Below are 15,955 nucleotides of genomic sequence, written 5' to 3'. Positions count from 1 at the left end.
GACTACAAGATTATGTGGCAAATTCTCTTCAAAGACACGTCCAAGTACATGAAAGACAAGAAGGTGCCTGTGAATGGCCAGCACAGCCTCACCAAGGGCAAATTGTGCCTTATCAATCTGATTCACACAGCACTGATACAAAAAGCAATGGACACAGGTTGAAAGAAAGGAAATTTCAACTAGATAAATGTCTCTTGCCACAATGGCTGCCAGTCCGTGGAACAGATTGCCCAGAGAGGCTGTGAAGTCTCCAGCCTTGAAACATGGACTATCAGACTCAACAAGGCCCTGAGCAACCTGCTCCAACTTGGAGACCATATGACTTGTAGAGGACCCTTCCAACCTATCTTACTTTATCAATCTACAACCAGAGCAGATAAGCCTCCAAAGTTTCAGGTATCAGAACATAGAACAAAGCTGCAGATGAGATTAAGAAATAGTACAGATTCTTACCTAAAAATGTCATTAACCCTCTGCAGTCCCTGCATTCAGAATCAACTAATGTTGTCTGTAGATATCAGTATTGATTCCACGAACCACAGAAAATTCAGCTGCCTGAATTACGGATTGCTTTTAGTAAAGCAAAATCACCAGGACTATTTAATTCCCATTAGTTTTCAATATAATTTTTAGTCCATATCACCTCTTCAAGCATCTCCATAAAAAACAATCAAAAGTACCATCGTATAACTTTTAATAAGACTCCACACAGTTTCATAGACAACAATTTTGATTTCTTTTGGAGATTTTTCCAAGTTAAAAGACACAGTGGAAAAAAGCTCTGTCTGCTATGTGCTTAAGAACAGTGTCCACAAGATTCTAACATTAATCTTGACAGTAAGAAGGTGATTCAGTTGCAAATAGTTAACACGAAAAACAGAATTTTCCTAAAATAATGGTTATGTATACCTGAAGAAATCTGGAGGTTTGTAGCATCACTGACATACCTTTTAGTTTAGTGTAGGAATGGAGAACAGGATCAGCAGAAACCATACATGGCCACCATGGAAAACCAGACACTTTTGACCACACTAGATCTCCTATATTATACTTCAACAGATGAACTTTGTCTTCTTTGATGGTACTTTGAGTTGAATCTCTCTTAGCAGGACCCTTAAAAGACAAAAAAAAAAGCAAGCAACCTGTCATTATGTTTCTTCAGATATGCATTAGGATTACTAAATAGCACACAAAAATAAACAACAAACTACAGTTCGTATTCTGCTTGAACATTCTTATTATATATAATAGAGTGGTAATGGAAGGAGGGAAATAAGAAATACTTCACCAGAATAAAGAGCTACAATGTTTGCTAAACAATAATTATATTTCACGTGTAATAAAAACCTCACATCTTAATCTCTGTTCTCTCAGAGAAAATAAAAAAATCCAAGTTCCATTTATGTTTTTGTTTTTAGTTAGAAATACTGGCAAGTAGGCTGTGGTTTGCCTTCAACTTTTCAAATAACTGCTGACAGACCATCAGGAAAGCTTGCTTTGGTTTCAAACACATTAACTGAGCACTGGATGTAGATGTGGAAACGCCAACCTTCCTCTGTACTGCGTATTAATAATCAAGTTGAGCGCTACGTACACGAAAGTGTTCTTAGATTAAAACAAAACAACCAAACCCAAACTAGAATAGACTGAAATACTTTCTTTATGTCTGAATATAAACTAGATAAATAACCAGTTAAAAAAATCCAAACTCTGCATCTTTAAGCTGTCTTTTCATATACTGAGAATTTGTGACCTGGAACCTTCCCCACATCCTTTTACAAGTTGGGTTTTTTTTCTGTTCCAGTTCTAGCAGTAAAAGTTTGAATGCTCACCTAGAGCTATAAAACTCTTCTGGCTATTGGGAAACAATTACAGACCTGTTTCCATTTCAAGGGGTACATTTAACTATACCAAGGGAGTTTTGCATTCCCCTATGATAGACATTTATTCACCAACTAAAACCATTTCATAGAGTTAGTTAAATTTTGGTTTTTTTGGCTTCATCTGTTCTATTTGATCTAAATAATGAACACCTTTATTTAGTTAAACACTAACTCTGGATGTAAGAAAGCACTGAACGCATCTCATTACAGATATCTGAAAAAAAAAATCACATTTTTTATTTGCTTATGCATTTTTCTAGTGCTAAATTTATGTGCAACATGTTACATTGTTAAATGTGTGGAGAACCAGTTCAAACATGTGCCAGGCTCAATGAAGCATCTGGCTTTCCGTGGATTTAATGGTAGAGCTGGAGCAAAACTCTGTTTTAATTAATAAAAGCAGCAAGAGGAAAGAAAGAACAATGTTAAGTAACCAGAGATCTAGAACCCAGAAACAAGTATTTGGAGCATTAGGTTGATTCAGATCAGGTTACCTCGTACAAATTTTAAAGTCAGAGAACACGACCATGACAAATCACACACTATCTTCCAAATACAAACAACAAAAATCTTTGATGTGCTGCAAGAGCACAGAGATTTTTTTGCTATGCAAATACAGAGGCACATCCAATCAAAAAACCTGAATATTAACGCACTCAGAAACTCCTTTCCTCAAAGCTTTTAAAACTATTCCTGGTAAACATAGACGATTGTTGGGGACAGTTACTCATGCAGCGATTTGGCTTTTCTGATGGATGTGGGGCTGGTTTGTGCACCTCCAGCCAGAGCCATGTTCAAGGCTTTCGGTTCCCTAAGGATTCTGTAAGACTCTCAGAAACCCCCCCACATTGAGATTCCCTCAACTCCAGCGCTCTCAATATACCTAAAACATTCCAAGCAGATGTGAAAAATCAAATGCTGCTTCCAGCAGTTGAACACAACATGAAAAGTTACACTGAAAAGCTAAAAATTAATACATACGTACATAAGCCAAGAACAGATCTGGAAAAACATTAATCTCAACACACTCAAACTGACTTCAGCATTTAAACTTAATAGGTGGGATGAAAATATTTTTTAGTGAGTTAACTTTTCAGAAATGCAAAAGCTATTCGGGATTCTGAAATTTCTTTTTAATTTACAAGTCCTTGTATTTTTCAGAAAGTGCAACTAAGCTGCAAATTTATGACTACACTCTGAGTGGAATAAGGAAAAGGGTCAGGCAGTGCTTTGTATTGCAGCATAGTCTAAAAGGGCTGGCAGTACAGGGGTGAACATTGCATTTCAATATATCTACAAGCACTTAGATTTTAAAAATGTCCTGAATTCTTCTACTATACTGGATCACAAGAAAATCCTGAAAATGGCAGGCTCTGATAAAACCTGCAAGGTTTATCTATACGACATTTGCTGTATTTATGTTTTCTTTTATTGATAAAATGCACACATTTTAAAAGAATGGCAAAACACACCACAGAATTGTCCTGGTTTTGTTAAAAACCAAGTTTCTCTTTTAGTGAATTTGCCTGTCAGCTAAAGCCTTCATATTAGCTGCATTTTCCTGGAGAACCAGATACATGTTTTGGTAAACATAGCAATGGAATGTGAGGTTATTGATAAGCATGGATGGACATCTCGCAAGTGGGGCAACGAGAAACCTGTGACCAAGAGACTGACGAACTGTGTATAACATTCCATTCACCTGAATACTTCATATAAAAGTGGGAGATCACGAGGATCTTATCCCCCTTTCCTCTTTTTCCCTTTTGCCCATGGCCAACATTAGGAGAGGACCTTGCTAGTCCTCCCTGCGAACTGAGGCCCAGTGACAGACTGAATCCAGCTCCAGTTGGCTGTAGAGTCCAGTCCAGGACTTCAGGTGCCGGCTCTGCAGTTGCTGAGACTTTCAAGATTGGTTTTGTATATTTTGTATTACTTTCTCTATTTTAATTAGTAGCATTAGTAAAACATTGTTAATTTTTCCAACTCTTCTCTCTCTGTCCTTCTTTCCCTCCCGATAGCCTGTCTGCAGTGGGAAGGGAGGAGAGGGAGGGGCAAAAGGGGAAAGTGGGGGAGGAGAGGAGGTTAACAATACATCTGCCAGGGTTTGATTGTCACCTGCAATCTAAACTCTCGACAAGAATCTATATACACATTTTTAAAGAGCTCTCAGATAAAATTATTTTAAAACCTATAGAAAATATCACCATGAACTTACTCACTTCCATCTTACTTTCCCACATCATTCTGGTTTAGCTTGATTTTCTCATTCTGGGACTTACTCTGATCTATTCAATAGGTACCTCAGCAGTAACAGTGAGGTGAAATTCCTGGCTTATACTTTTGAGATAAGCAGCCGTATGACATCAACAGGCTCTTCAATATTTTCTCTCAAAAATATTCTTGTAAATTCCCAGAATAGCATTAAATGCTTGTGTGTTTAAGTTGTTTAAAACCACTAGAAAATGGTAGATACTAGAACGCAGACATGTGCATAGATTTTTACTTCAGTATCCAGTTTGTTTGTTTGTTTTTAAATTATTGATGGGACGGAAGGAAAAAGTGTATTTCCGAACAATTTTACCACCCAGTCCCCTGAGGGCATCTATGTTCTCATACAACAAGAGCTGGAGCTTCTTCATGATGCACTTGTTCTCTCTGCAGTTTTTCAGAACAGGAAATCACCATTCAAGTTACAAAATAATAGAGAAAAAAAGTAATTTGGCTTGCACATTTTGGTGGTTTTGTTTTTGTTTTTTTTCTTCTTTTATTCCTTCTCCTCCAGAAGAAAAGAGGAACTGTTGTTCAGGCAAATTTTGATTCCTACAATATGTAGTCAGAGAGAACAGAGCATCTGACCATGCACCCATGGAAGATGAAGAACCAGGATTGGAAGCCACTGCTGGTGTCTGTGTGAATGCATCATAGGACAGGGAATATCTTCTGCAATTGCTGATCAGTTCTTTTTGCTATGATACTCAAACAGGCAAATTAAGGTGGGAGATTCCCAGTTTACAGCATAACTACAAAGCAACGGAAGGTCCCACAATAAACTATGTTAAAATAATTTCCCCTCTATTTTTGGCTCATTCTGTCTTTTTGATGATTTTTTAATTTCTATTTAGAAATGAGAAAAATTTCAAGATCTTCTACCCATAAATGCCAACAACGTAAAGCTTGTCTTTGCTTACCATCATTGCTAAATAAATCTGGACTGCTCCACGTATGACCCATCCCGTTAGCTTTTGTTGCAGTTTTGACAGAAGTAAACAAACTCATTTAATCGCAGAATATCCACTCCCTCTCCTTCCTTAATTATATGCAAGCTCTGCAGGATAAGGACCAAATCAATCACCTTAGCCCTGAACTTTAAACTAGTTGTGCTAAACCAGGGGTGTCAGGCTCCTTTTCACGGGGGGCCCCATCAGCCTCGCGGTTGCCTTCAAAGGGCCGAATGTAATTTTCAGACTGTATAAACATAATTACTCCTACATTTATACAGTCCTAAAATTACATTCGGTCTTTTGAAGGCAACCGCGAGACTGATGCGGCCCCTGGTGAAAAGGAGCCTGACACCCCTGTGCTAAACAGAAGGAAACAGCTTGTGATCAATATTTTTTTTCTACTTTGGGAAGGAATTCCAGGGATTTTTTTTTTTTTTCTTCTGCTCTTTCAAACACCAGATTGCAGAGAAGTTACATAAATGGGCAATCAAAGCCTGGGAGAGCAGGTGACGACTCCCACACAGACCAGTCCTAACACTGGTACACACACCATTCGACAGGCTCTGCGCTACTGGGTATGGCAGACATCGAAATTCCCGCCTTTCTGGATTAGTATCCTCATGAAAGACTTGCTCTGAAAGGCAGCTAGACAGATTTTACATTTATTTTGTCCAGGGGGGAGTGGAGTGTGGAACAGAGTAATTCCCTTATCGCTACTGGATTTTTCTGTGAGAAATTACACCTGGAAGGGCACCAGCATCCTGAACAACTCAGCTGGGCCAGCAGCTGCAATACACTGAGAAGAACCCTTAACATTTCACAGATTTGTTTGTTATTTCTCTCAGCATCCTCACAAGCATTTTCACAAGTGACCGGCAGATCGACAAGAATTTTTGACGCTGCTGTCAGCATTCTATCAGCCCAAAGTGGCAGTTTGGCCACAGAAAACATTGATATTTAATTAACTTTGCCTACGTTTCACGAAAATAATCCAGTCAGTATCCATTTAGTCCTGGTCTGATTAATGAATATGGTAAGAACATACCATGAGCGTAAACCAAAGTTTAAAACTATCTTAAAATGACTAAAGAAAAATGCATTGAAGTGCAGCATCTTTACTGTACTGAGAGCTTTACCTTTGTAGACTCTCATGAAAACACCATGCTGAGTGTTTTGTAAACAAGGGAAAAAGGTGTTTTTTTAAAAAAACACCTAGAAGGCTTACTAGGTGGTGCCAGACTGAGATAACTTTATTCCTTTTAAAATAACCAGTGGTAGATATATTATTATTATCATTTATTTTGTGTACATGTGCACGTATGTGCAAGGAATTATAACCCCTCAAAATTATTGCAAATTACTTGAAGCATCAAAAAGCTAGCATTTCACTGTGAAAACTTAGAAAGTATAGAAATAATTTTAAAAACTTCATCTAACTGTAAATTGTCAAAAAGGGATTAGACAAAGAACAATGTTGAGAACTGGTGAAGAATACACATCAGAATTTAATATTGGACAAGAAAAAAAAGAGAACAATTAAGACAAGTGAAGACAGTAAATGCTCTCCTCTGTGTAATGTAACATGCTAAACAACTTGCAGATATCAGATATCTGATATCTCCCTTTCTGTTGTCATTTTCAATTCAGTTCTACCCTGGACCAAAGAATTTCCACTGGACTGCACTGTAATAGAATGTCATACTGTAAATGCAAACTGCTGGAATTCCAGAATAAGAACAACATAGTAGCATTACAAAAAAATTAAAACAATATCATCAAGGTCCCTAAGCAGAACAAATACAATTAAAATGTACTCTGAGTCAAAGTCAGAACACAAAAACTTAGTTAAATGTGATTTTTTTTTTAACTGTGGAAAAGGTAACATTGCTTGTTGACCAAGTTCACTTATTTTTCTGGTCCTGTTAGCTACTTGTGCTGTGTTTCATCCACTGATACTTCTATCTTTTAGCATGGACTTGTGTAATAAAAATAGAACTAAAAATGTTTTGTCTTCTCTTGCCTCCCTATCAGGAAAGACCATGAACTAAGGAAAGAGTTGCAGGACAAACTCCAGTCCTTTCAGAGGTTCAGGTGGTGGTAGCTTTTCTGGAGAAAAAAAGGAGCAGCATAACAGAAAATATGACTTTTGTAACATGGTTCCATCACTCGAATGCACCGATGATGAGGGAACTATAAATAAGCAAACAAACTATGTACTAGGACAATGGTTCCAAATGTTTCTTCCTCGATAAACCATGATCACAGTTATGTTCCTATGAGAGCTCTCACCACCTGAAAAATTCAGGATTTAATTTGACAGAAGACAAATCCCTGCTCAGCCTTCAGGCAGAGGGATGGATGGAGGGATGGAGGGATGAAGCTACTCCCCCAGTGAGCAATGTCCTGTCACTTGGAACAGAGAAGCAGCTTCTTCTCACTCTGCGACTGGGGACAAAAACCTCATGAAGGCAAATCACTTTAAAACAAAAAAAATGCAACTACTACAGCTGATTAAAATCTATGCAAAACCTTCAATATACACTAAAAGGGTGGCAACTGAAGTCTGTTAAGAAATGGTCAGTGCTCATTCTAAAAGATTCTGTCTATAAATATAGAGTATCCTCACAAATGTAACTGCTTCAGTGTTTTATTACTTTTTTTTTCTTTAAGATTAGAATTCACACGTTGCAGTAAATGTTTATCCCAGAAGGACAAGTCCTTGGAGGCCCTATGTTTATCCAAACAGCTCCCACCTTCTGGGATGTGGGGGAGTATATTTAGATACTAAACCACAAGTAACTGAATGTATTAAGAATAAAAATAAGTTTTTCCACTTTGTTATGTTCTGTTTATTATTTAATGGAAAAACACCATGTAATTACATATTCAACAAACCACTGTCTACAGAGAGAATGTTTCAGGCAAAAGACTAAAGAGTAAACCAGACTCTCGCAAGAAGATGCAGAGAAGACACTGAATTATTACTACAAAATGGAGAAGGATGAGGAAATACGAAGAAAGAAGCAGTGAGTTGGCAAAGCTCTGTGTTGAAAAGGACACTTCAGTAGAGCATCCAAACACTGCAGCCCTCAAAAGGCCACTGCAGCAACCTCTGGACAATTAAATCCCCAACACCCTCGTAAAACGTGCATTATATGGTACAGTGAGATAAAGACTGAAGGGGAAGAGGACGTGAGAAGTCAAGATCAAAGCAAAAAATGAACAATCTATGCTGGGGGTTAGTTTGTTAGTTTTTCAGATTTCTAATAGTTTTATATCAAACCAAAGATTTAACTAAAATTTTCCAAATTTCAAGAGCAATTACGTTAAATGTATATCTTCAAGTTATCTTTTAGTTTATTCTATTACTAACCACTTGCTTCTTTTCTGCTATTACTAAGAGGGGGTTGAATCTGTCAGTGTGAAGAATTACATTTGCAGAAGACACTAAGTTTGAATTTTCTTGCCACAAACAGGATTTATTTCATTTTCTTCCATGTGCTTAGATGGTAAAGTTATAAAACAAAGAGGACAAGAAAAGGCTGAAGAAAATCACTGCTTTACTTGTAGATCCCCTGAAAATATTTCTATGCTAGTTGAAGCTCTTTGAAACCAAATACAAGTTTCGTGACAATAGGTTTGTTTCCTCCATTTCTTTCCACAAACTCATCTAAGCAGTTTGCGGACAGCACATTGAATATCACCACACAGGACGCTCCTTTTCAAGAGGGAAAACAAGCAGAAGAATATAAAAATCCACTTATATTTCGACAGGGATTCATAATGTGAATTATAGATTTCAAAACAAGATAAAAGCTCAAATTGGTATTTCAAATCAACGACTAAACTCCTGAGTACACTGCAATTCTTTTTCTGGCTTTGGTTCCCTCATTAGCAAGTCTCTGGCAGATGATTTTTTTTTCTTAAGATGCTTTTACATTTAAAAACAAATGTCTATCCAAATCAGCAACCTTCCTTTACATAAACACTGCATGAGCAAGTATTTTAGAAATTAACATGGTATTTTAGTAACTAGGACACAACCCTTTTTTCAGAGTAAAGAGTTGAAGAGAAACAGATTCAATCATTCACAGATAGATCCAATACGATGCAAGTACTGGAACACTTCCCAACACTCAATCTTTCTTAAAAATGTAGAGAGCAGTTTCTTTTAGCTGCTTTACTGAGTTTCTGCATTTACATTTAGATGACCTCTTAAATTACTGGCTTATTATTGAAAGGTTCCATGTTTTGGAAATGGGTATTTGAATTAGATAAGGCCTGGTCAGATGAATGAAGCCTCTTCTACTGAGTATTAGAAAAACATTTCTGCCTATATTCAACTTCACCCACCCCCAAAGGCTTAAACTTTTGATGTGGTATCTGGGTATGTATTTGATAGTGTGGACATGAGATGCTACAGAAGTCTGGAAAAGCAGCACTGTGGAACCATGAGGAAGTTTGGCATGGGAAACGGTTATTTCTGAGTCATTTCCATATGAATCTCACACAGGATAACAAAATGAAAACTCAATCATCTCAGAGCACCTACAAATTTTCAGACTGCCATATCCCTATGCATTTTGTTATCTGCCTGTACAATGGTGTCAAATACTTTCAAGACCAGAATCTGTACCTTACCCTTAGCACTCCCCTATGCCTTTACAGAATTCAGAAGGGAAGAGTTTTCCCAAAACGCTCACAAACATCCAAGGTAGCATGGGTAGATGCTCTGAATCCACATATTCTTGGTAGAAAACAGATAAACCCAAGCCTAGATTAATACCGCCAATGGGCAACTAGATTCACAGAGCATTGTTTTCTGGTTAAGGCAGATACTTACATCTACACTTTTTTGCAACAAAAACACTTCTGAAATAATCTGTCTAGGCTGAAAGAGAATAAATGTTGATTTGGCATAAAGGGGCTCTGTTACTTAACTAATAATTTGAGATAGTCCCAGTACTACTTTGCCTTTGAGATTAGACCTTTAGAATGAAGTCCCATAGGGAAAGGCAGGCACAAGTGCTTTCCATCCAGGTTGTGTTGTTATATGTAATTAGCGGGTCCTCAGTTTTCAGAGATGAAATGCAAGGAACAGTATCAGTGGTTAATCAGCCTAGGGGCAAATGGGGTGAAAAAAAATCCCAAAACCTAGGCAGACAGACATTACCTTGATTTGGCAATGCTGAAGCACACTCCTCAAACATCATTTTCACCAATATAGATGCACAGACACCTTGGGAAACCCCAACCAGAAATGCCCCAAGCCCATATGAAAATTAAAATAGAGCAGTTGTTGCATTAAAATGTCATGAAGTGTATGATCAAAGCGCTGTCAATCACAGAAGAACTAAGATCCCAAATTATTTCACTTCATGGAGGCATCCTCAATATACATTTGAGTTGACATCTATTTATCAAAACAAACAAAACAATAAAGAAACAAAAGAAAGCTTTTCTAGTGTTAAATGCTGCTATGAGGCCACAGATTCAGTTCCCTTCTTCATACAAGAGAACCTGGGCTTGTTTAACAAGGGCCTGTACAAGATCTAGTTTTCCCTTCTCCTTAAAAGTAAATCATGTTTATGAACTGTATTCTGAGAAGATAATTAATTCTTTATTATTGACAATTTACACTTCTAGCTACCGCCCATTTTATGATGCACAAGAGAAAAACTCCCATAGGTAGTTCAGGTATTTGCAAAAAGCAGAAATATGAATGTTAGCTGGGTGAGGTCGATTTATTTATAATAGGAAGACAACAAAACATGATAATAAACATAGACAAAATTAGTTTATGTGAACAAAGACCTCTTTTGGAGGTTCTAAAGTTCACATGCCCTACATGAAATCTAGTCCAGAACAAGGGAACTCGTCAAGGAGGCTGATATCACTGTTCCGAGACAGATCAAAATATTTTGCTTTTGCTACTTTGCCTAAGGGTTACTACAAAGCAACTTTCTTTCTTGACAAAAGGTTGCTCTTAGGGCCAGAAATGACATGTGGTACAGATCATTGAAGTTTCCCCAAAAAATCTGCCTGTAAATCCACCCAAGTAACATAACCCTGAACTGCAGACCTAACTCTCAGCTAAATACGAAAGTCAGACATGCATTATATTGGGTAACATTTGAGCAGATCAAAACAAAGGTTTCACCGTATCTCAGACTGAAAAGCAATGAAAATAAGTGAATTCCTTGCCACACCAACCAGTAATGGTCAATACAATATGAAGAGATGCTGAGATGAGAGTATTCATTTCAATCATGACACTACCAGTGCAATGAGTCTGGTAAATGTAAAAACCAAAAAACTATCCCCAAAAAAGTATCATTAACCTCAAAACTGTTACAGCACACAATCTGCTGTTGAGATGTAAAGAGAAGTTAGTTCTTCTGGAAAATGGGCTGCTCACCACTTTATTTGACCTGCCATTTCCATCACAGCGCCCCAAAGAGCAAAATAAAATGTTAAAAGTCCTGGAATGCACAAATCAAAGATGAGTAAGAAACAAAGCAACAGTCGCTGACATTCTTTGCATTTGAGTTACATTACATATGGTCAGCTCTTTTTTTCCACAGAAAACTCTCAGTGTTCAGAAGCCGCCAAGAATCTATCAAATGTTAAGTATTATTTATAATGAAAAGTAATGAAATTTAAAAAGTGATTAACATGTATGTATCCACAAGACATCTGTATCTTGAACGTTGTCTACTATTCTGGTCCTTCTTTCTCAAAAAAAAAAAAGAAACAGCAAGAAGTAACATTCTGGAATGGTTCCTACGTGTGCAACAACACACTAGGGCTGTTGCAGCTGAAATTTGAAGAGATCTGTCAGAAATCTGTAAAACCCACCAGCAATAGCAAAGTTTGTTCATGATCTCTACTTCTAGTATTATGAGAGCATCAAGCAAAACAAGTAGGTGGTAAACTGAAAAGGAAGAAGAGCTCTTTTTATTGCTTTATTACTTAATGCCATGGATGCAAGAGGTTCACACTGGCTAAAAAAGAACCTGAGGTCTTCTTCCATGAATGTAGCCGTCTACAGCTATTAAATAGAAAGTCACCAGCTCTAGAAACCTCTGAGTCACCAACTGCTGGAGGCTGAACATATTCAAAATGAGCATCACTTCATTATTTGCCACATTCATACTCTCCACTATGAATCCTCCGCTGCACCTCAGCCCCCAGCTGAGGTGCTGAATTAAATGGCTCCTTGATCCAACATGGCAGAGCTATTCATATATAGCATTTCTGTCACCACTTCAAGATACTATTTCATATTTCATTGGGATTCTTCCACCAATATGTTTATGAAGAGATAGAAAAAAAAAGTATTTAGATATTACATATTGAGACGACAGTTTTACAGAGAAAGTGTACTTAATTCAGCCACTTTTACATGCAAGAACAAGAAGTCTGGTATAGAGAGCCTTGAACAAATACTTATGCTTTCTGTAATTAATTTTGTAGCCACTCTGAGAATAATCATAGCTTCTAACGTCCCCTCCCAAACCAGAACGCTCTTGACGCTCTATGCTTTTTGGTGCTTCTTAACTCATGAGTAGTTCTTTAAGATACTTTTCCAATGAGGCATTAAGAACAAACAATTTTAAGTTCCAAAGTAACAATTACTGCTGCACATCGTGAACTGTTTAGCACAAACAAGTTTTCAAGGCGTAGCTAAACATAATCCTTCACAACAGCTAACGCAAAACAGTAGCTCAGGAACCCTTCCAAAAAGGCTGAGAAGTTATTTCTCTTGTTCCTGAGGGGATCACCCAGAAGATATTTTAGGGTTGCCCCTACTCCTTCGGGATTCTGATGACATCAGCCAGCCAGCCTGAGTTATCACTCGCCTGAAGACAGGACCTGATTCCTCAAGAACGGGCTATTAAAAAGATAATAGAGTTCATTTTACCCTAAAGCTCCAGATCCTGACTCCCATGCTGGTTTAGCTGCGCATTGTATGACAAGTTCAGTAATTGCACTTGACCAGGAATTCAAAAAATTAAGCACGTTCTCTTTCTGAAAAAGACGCTTTTATTTGACTTTATTTTTTCTTTACATTTTTTTTTTTTGAAGTGACAACACAAGTCACCTCAGGATCTGCCTGTAACAGCTGTAACAGGGTAATGAAATATTTGATGAGCACACACCTCCCAAGTCTTACAGGGGAAACTTGTTGGTTTCTGCTTATTAGATGCAAGCAGCAAAGCAACATCACCTCCTTAAGTGGTCTCCATTTTCCTGTATTTAGCACAAAAGCATAAAAAGCAGCAGATAATCCTCAGACTGCTTCTGTTCTACCCTTACTAGGTGTCTAAATCTCTGCCATTACCTGGAAAAGGCACTAAAATATTACCTAGATACCAGATATAATGGAGTTGGCCAGAACAGTTTTGCTCTGTGAAGATGAAACAGCAAGAGAAACACATGACAAGGACTAGTGGAATTTCTCCAGCAACTTGCAATTGCCCCCCGCATAGCTGCTGCAAATTCATTATAGGCTGTACCAAGCAAAGAGTAACAAACTGCCAAGTTTCTGGTATAATACTATAATAAAAAACAGCTACGAGAAAATTGGCTAAGAAGCTATGTAGAAGGTACAGCTTTTGGATCACGTATGTCTTACACAGCTGGAATCTCAAAAGTAGCAATTGTAGCACTGTGTGGACTTCAGGTTCGCTCTGGACGCGGCGTTGCTGCTTTTCCAAGCTCCTGCACCCGTGCTTGGAAACCACGCCAGGAACCAACGCCAAAAGGGCAAACTGCCATCAGTAGCCCCAAAGTGGCTTCTGTAGAACAAGCTCAAGTGTGCCAGTATCACATCCTGAGCTGCTCTCAGGGTTAGAGAGCACAGGCCTACTTTGGGACCACCAGCGTGAGAGCTGCAGATATATGTTCTCATTTCCCGTACAGAAGCTCTGGATTGCTCTAGGGATCAGACTTGAATTACTTCATATTCGTATATGAAGTAAACCTCTGCCATTCTCCTCCAAATAGGATTGTCTCACTTCTAACAGAAGTATCAAATGAAGAAAAAATGTAGGGAAGTCCTCATTCCTAACTGGTGGCGCTGTGAGAACTGACAAAAACAATGACTCAAAAAAGCAGCCACCACAAAAAATCTTGTCCTGAGGCAGACAGCCACACTCACAGGCAGTACCATCGAGTGGGCAGTGATCAGAGTCCACAGGTTTGGCATCGATTCAAACATCTACCACCACCACCAACATGGAACATTTGGGGGTGGTGTCAGACCACTATCAGTGTAGCGCCTTGGCATAGAAATTGTTAAACCAGGTCTTATTAGAAGAGACCTAGATTTTAAAGCAAACGCAGATGGAGAGACACTGGGGTGGGGGGAAGAAGGCTGAAAAGCAGGACAGAAGGGAGGAAAGAGCCACGGCTTGTCCTGCTTCCCCTCCTTTACCTGGGGAAGGTGAAAGCAGCACAGCTGTTTCTCGGAGACCTGGAAAACATGGTAGTTATCAACAGAAACCTAACTCATGTCAGAGACAATCAGATCGTGTTTAATCCCAATTGAAAACTGACTTGCAGATAAAAGTTTTAAACAGCCTTCCTTTGTGTTAACAAAAAATGGCCAAACAACAAGAAAACCCAACAACGGAGCACTGGAACATTTGTTAAATGATATGCCTCTCAACTCAGCAAGACGGTAATCTGCTGTGTTCATCAAGCAGAGATAGAATTACCTTACACAAAAGGCAGTATTTGAACCATGGTGATTTTTGCTAAATCAAAAGAGTAAGAGCTTGGACAATGTGAAATTGAGAGAGAAACCAGCCCAGAAATGAAACCAAACAGGTTCTACATTAACTTGTAACCTGCAATAAACAGGTATCTAAGTGCAAAATTAATCAGCTTTTACTCCATGGATATTTCACTAATTTCCACTTTGCAGCCACAAAAAAACACAGTACAATGCGCCAACATTAAGGCTTTGGATGCTGGTGATGAAATAACAGCTAGAGCAGGGGCCTAAAAGCAAAGAACACTGATATTAAAATATTACGGTTATAATCACAGATAACACATGTATATCACTAGTCTACATGCGGACAAACATTTGAAAAAATCTCTTTCAGCACGTTCCCTAGTATTATGTTTTTCTTCCTTTACTTTAAATCTGCACAGTTGCAAACCCTCTCTGTGAAATAAAGCCCCAGACTTTTTACAACCAAGGAGTTAAATCATAAGTCAACATCCTGTGCCCTTCAAATGCTTCTCCTTTTGTCCTTTGTGCTCCAAAGAGAACTATGCAAGGAAAAAAAGGCAGAATGCGAGCCTCTGTTTCAAGTGCTCTGAAAAGAACAGGGTCATGGTATTGCAAAGTTTGAGATCAAGCAGGTGGGTGCCCCGATTTGGTAGTTTGGCAGCTCACTGGTTCAGCACAGGAGCCAATAACCCCATCGCTCTCCAGCCACCAAGTCTCAAGCACTCTGGGAAACAGGGTTGAGATGGTTTTCTCCTGACCACTTCTGGCCAAGAGACAACTCAGAAGCCAGACCAACCTTTCTTTTCGTCTTAAACGAACCATGCATCAATAAAAATTAAAGGCCACTCTTAATTGACAACCTACACAAAAGGCCTCAGAATAAACTGTATAGATAGGTGTATTAAATATTTTCTCTTTCTTTAAAAACAAAGAAAACAAACAACAAAACCACAAAACAAACAAACAAAAAACCGAAACAACCAAACCCCAACAAAGACTCCACATTAATATGTTACAGTTCTTGATGTTAATAAATATACCACCTTTTATTCCAATTTATCCTCATTAGCAACTAACAGGACAAATAATTACTCCAGCTATTG

General features: G+C 38.2%; 1 protein-coding gene across 5 annotated transcripts in view; it reads right to left on the bottom strand.

The window, feature by feature from the left end:
* The window catches only part of NSD2 (nuclear receptor binding SET domain protein 2), a 103,746-nt gene that overhangs the window by 46,033 nt on the left and 41,758 nt on the right, over positions 1 to 15,955 (bottom strand). For all 5 annotated transcript variants that reach the window (XM_065836148.2, XM_065836147.2, XM_071808481.1 and 2 more), the window contains exon 3: positions 948 to 1,113. In XM_065836148.2, the coding sequence (XP_065692220.1) occupies positions 948 to 1,113 (166 nt within the window). The remainder of the gene's footprint in view (positions 1 to 947; positions 1,114 to 15,955) is intronic.

This window comes from Patagioenas fasciata, chromosome 4 (assembly GCF_037038585.1).
Source record: "Patagioenas fasciata isolate bPatFas1 chromosome 4, bPatFas1.hap1, whole genome shotgun sequence".
Lineage (NCBI taxonomy): Eukaryota > Metazoa > Chordata > Aves > Columbiformes > Columbidae > Patagioenas > Patagioenas fasciata.
Note: the sequence above shows the minus strand (reverse complement) of the source record. Positions and strands in the feature narration are given on the sequence as shown.